The sequence below is a fragment of the Vigna unguiculata genome, chromosome 7 (genome assembly GCF_037176805.1).
Source record: "Vigna unguiculata cultivar grain cowpea cultivar isolate G323 ecotype 2 chromosome 7, ASM3717680v1, whole genome shotgun sequence".
In the NCBI taxonomy this organism is placed as follows: Eukaryota; Viridiplantae; Streptophyta; class Magnoliopsida; order Fabales; family Fabaceae; genus Vigna; species Vigna unguiculata.
The window spans coordinates 27,471,175-27,474,483 of record NC_140798.1 but is presented as its reverse complement, the minus strand read 5'-3'; the positions used below and the strand labels follow the sequence as shown (position 1 = coordinate 27,474,483).

At 33.8% G+C, this 3,309-nt stretch overlaps 1 protein-coding gene across 1 annotated transcript; it reads right to left on the bottom strand.

The window, feature by feature from the left end:
- Window positions 1-891: 891 nt before the first annotated feature.
- LOC114191275 (uncharacterized) lies at window positions 892-1,769 on the bottom strand. Its single transcript, XM_028080446.2, has one exon. It carries the CDS (start codon window positions 1,422-1,424, stop codon window positions 996-998), a length of 429 nt encoding a protein of 142 aa, XP_027936247.1. The 5' UTR covers window positions 1,425-1,769; the 3' UTR covers window positions 892-995.
- Between the last annotated feature and the right edge of the window lie 1,540 nt (window positions 1,770-3,309).

The window sequence follows — 3,309 nt, the reverse complement described above, 5'->3', positions numbered from 1 at the left end:
TGTTTAATGCATTTATAATTCGGTAGATTAAAATTTATTAATTGATTGTTAGTTTTAAAAAATCCCAATTTATTTGTTTTCAGATTAAAAAGAATTATCTTTGTTATTAAATTTTTATGAAAAAACTTCTTATATGTTAGAAATGTTTTGGATTTAAATTATAAAGACCATAATGATGGGGATAGCACCACCCACACAGCTTTTTGTATGCGTCCACGCTGAGGCCATTTCCTTTATAAGACGAGCCATATCATTCTTGGTTACAAAAGTTATTTAGAATATAATTCTGTGTGCCAAAAAGAAATAATGTGACAAGCAATGGTTGCATATAATATAGACTATGCTTACGGGAATCGATTTGGTGAACAGAAAAAAAATGCACACGTTAAAAGCTGATTATAAGCACAGTATTTTTTATATATATATGTTAATGAAGAACAGGGTCAGGCTGAAAAAAAAAAATAGTCAATTAGTTGTTATCTAATCATCCCAAACTTTCAAAACTGCATACAAGTTTTTTATGAGAAAAAAATAAATTGTAAATTATTTTATTTTATTGAGCAAAACACCAAAGAGTCCTAAATGTAAGCGTTAGTATATATAAATTAACAATTTTGTTTAAAATTAGTCCTCAATTCTTAATTTTGATCTAACTATGTGCGTTTAATTTATTTCATTTGACTTGTTGAGGGATGAATACGAACAAATGAGAGGAATTAGAATGATACTCTGCAAATTAACGACCACATGTAAAGCATCACAATTCTTTAAATTCTCTTAAACCACTTAGATGCTTACGAAATCAAAGTTAACCTTATGAACAAAACTAGCGAGTAAAATTTAAAGAAGTTGTTGAAAACTGACCCACCATAGCCGAATAAATAAGCAAAGTGAAAAAGAACCGTGATTTTATTAGAAAAAAAGCCAAGATCATGCTACTAGCACGGTTGAAGAGTTTATATACAAAGTAGTTTTGCAAAGCACACGCCTCTAATTCAGTTTCCTCTGTTTTTGTTCTTGGGCACGGTCACCATCAGTTTTCCGCCGCTGCACACGGCGGTCACCATCTCCGGCTGGGTCCACGGCGGAAGCCGGAACCGCCAGAGACCAACGCCTAGAGAACCGTACTGGCGCTGACCCGCCACCGCCACATCAGTGCCGTCCATCCTCTTGATCACGATTTTGGTTATCCCGGGGAGAATCTCGATGGCCAGCGCTCGCACGCCACCGGCGTTGCAGGACGCGACGAAGCGAAAAGACTGCGGCGTTTCCTCGACGAAAACGTCGTCGTCGGAGGGGCAAGGAAGCTCTAGTATTTTGGAGAAGACATGGGGAAGTCTCAATAGCTTCTTGGTCGGCGCGGACGAAACGACGCCGCGCTGGGAACGTTTTTCTGCGAAGGGTTTCAGCGTCTTGGCGAACATACTATTGAGGAGCCTTTAAAATTGGATGCAGAAATTAGAGAGGAAAAATATGAAAGTGTTAGAGAATGGGAATGTATGTATATATAGGGAGTTGAAGAGGGTGGTGTATGAAGGAAGGGTTAATAAAATTTGGTTTGTTTGAGCGCAGGAATCGTTAAAAGGTTTGTGGGCAAAGAAAAGGAATAGAATCCCTCTTAGTTTTGTCTTGAGATATTGAAATCTCCCATTCTTCATTCCTAATCCCACTGTTTATCTTTATCAACTCTCTCACGACATGACAATTTCTTTGTTATTTAACACCAAGAGAGTGATAGAGGAAAACCTGAGAATAATGCAGTTATTATAATATTGTTAAGTGCAGCAGTGTTTAGTGTGTGTGTGTGGTGTAGCCACGCATGTAGTGCAGGTGCAGGTTCAGCTATAGCTAAGGAAATTAGGATTCTTTTAGGAAATTGGGAGAACATAAGATAAAAAGATGCCCATCCAAATCGAATAGAGTCAGAGTCCACTTTTGAGTGTGCCTCTCTTGGCCATTCAAACCCATACCAAGCTCAACCACACTTTTATAGGCCTTCGTATCCTACTCAACTTCTCTATTCTTTGTAAGGCTTTGACATTGTTTTTATGCTATTTATTTTAGTTTAGGTCCAAGCCTCTGTCATCAAACCACTGCAGTTTTCTTTTTTTTCTTTTTTTTTTCCTTTTCTTTTCTGTTTATGGACAGTTTTTCCTTTTTTACGACATCAACATACTAATAAGAATGATAATATCGGAAAAAGATAGATTGCATCAAACTTTCTTAAATAAAGGGGTTAGACTATGGAGAGAACCAATTGCGGGTTTTTATACCATTATATGTAATTTCATAATGAAATCATGGTACAACTTTTAAAAATAAAGTGCTGAAAAGTTATACCAAATTGATACAATTTTAAAACGAATAAGTTTGTCATGCTAAAGTGATTTCATTACGATGAATTGAAATCATGTTAAGTTATTACAATTTTTGTAAAAAAGATGAGATTGTGTTATGTTGTGATAATTTTAGTTTTATATTGAATGAATCGAATCGAAATTATCACACAAGTGCATGATTCAATTTATTTTATTACAAAATTGAAAATATCACAGTATGACACTACTTCAATTTAAACATAATTAAAATTATATCTAGCTGTAATAATTTCAACTCTTTTACGGTTGATACAATTTTAATACATTAATTTTATAACGAAAATACACTATGATGGTAAAAAAGTCACCAATTGCACCAACGTATTATAAGAAAAGGACTAAAATACCCTAAAAATGTATGTTTTGAAAAACAATTTCTAGAATATATTTCATATGTTCTAAAAACTGTCTCATAAATAAATTGTTAAAATCTTATTCTCAAAATATGTTTTGGAAATTAAATTCCAAAAATTATATTATAAAAATTTTAGAAAGTTTGTTTTGGAAGATTTTCAGAATAAATAATTCGGAAGTCATCTTTACTGAAATGAAATAATTATTTTGAAAATATTGGCGCTGTAGTTAGAAATTATGGAGGTGTAGGAAGGAAACATCAATATTTGCATCTGTATCTCCCAATTATCTATGATTATTCTAGTAGGTTTATCGTCCTGTACCCCTATTGTTGCTACCTACAATCGATATTAACAACAAAAATATGAAAATACCCTTTCTCACCGAGTCGCTCCTCTGCTGTCATCATTGTTGCCAATGGACCCTTTCACTGTAGCTCTGTTCTCTGTTGCATTTTGTGAGAGTAAGAAGAAGACGAGACACAGCTTGTTCCAGAAAAAGTTATTTTTAGAAAATGCATCATGGAATCTATCATTTATGTTCTGGAAATCTTGCTGAAAAAAAAAAAAAAGTTAAA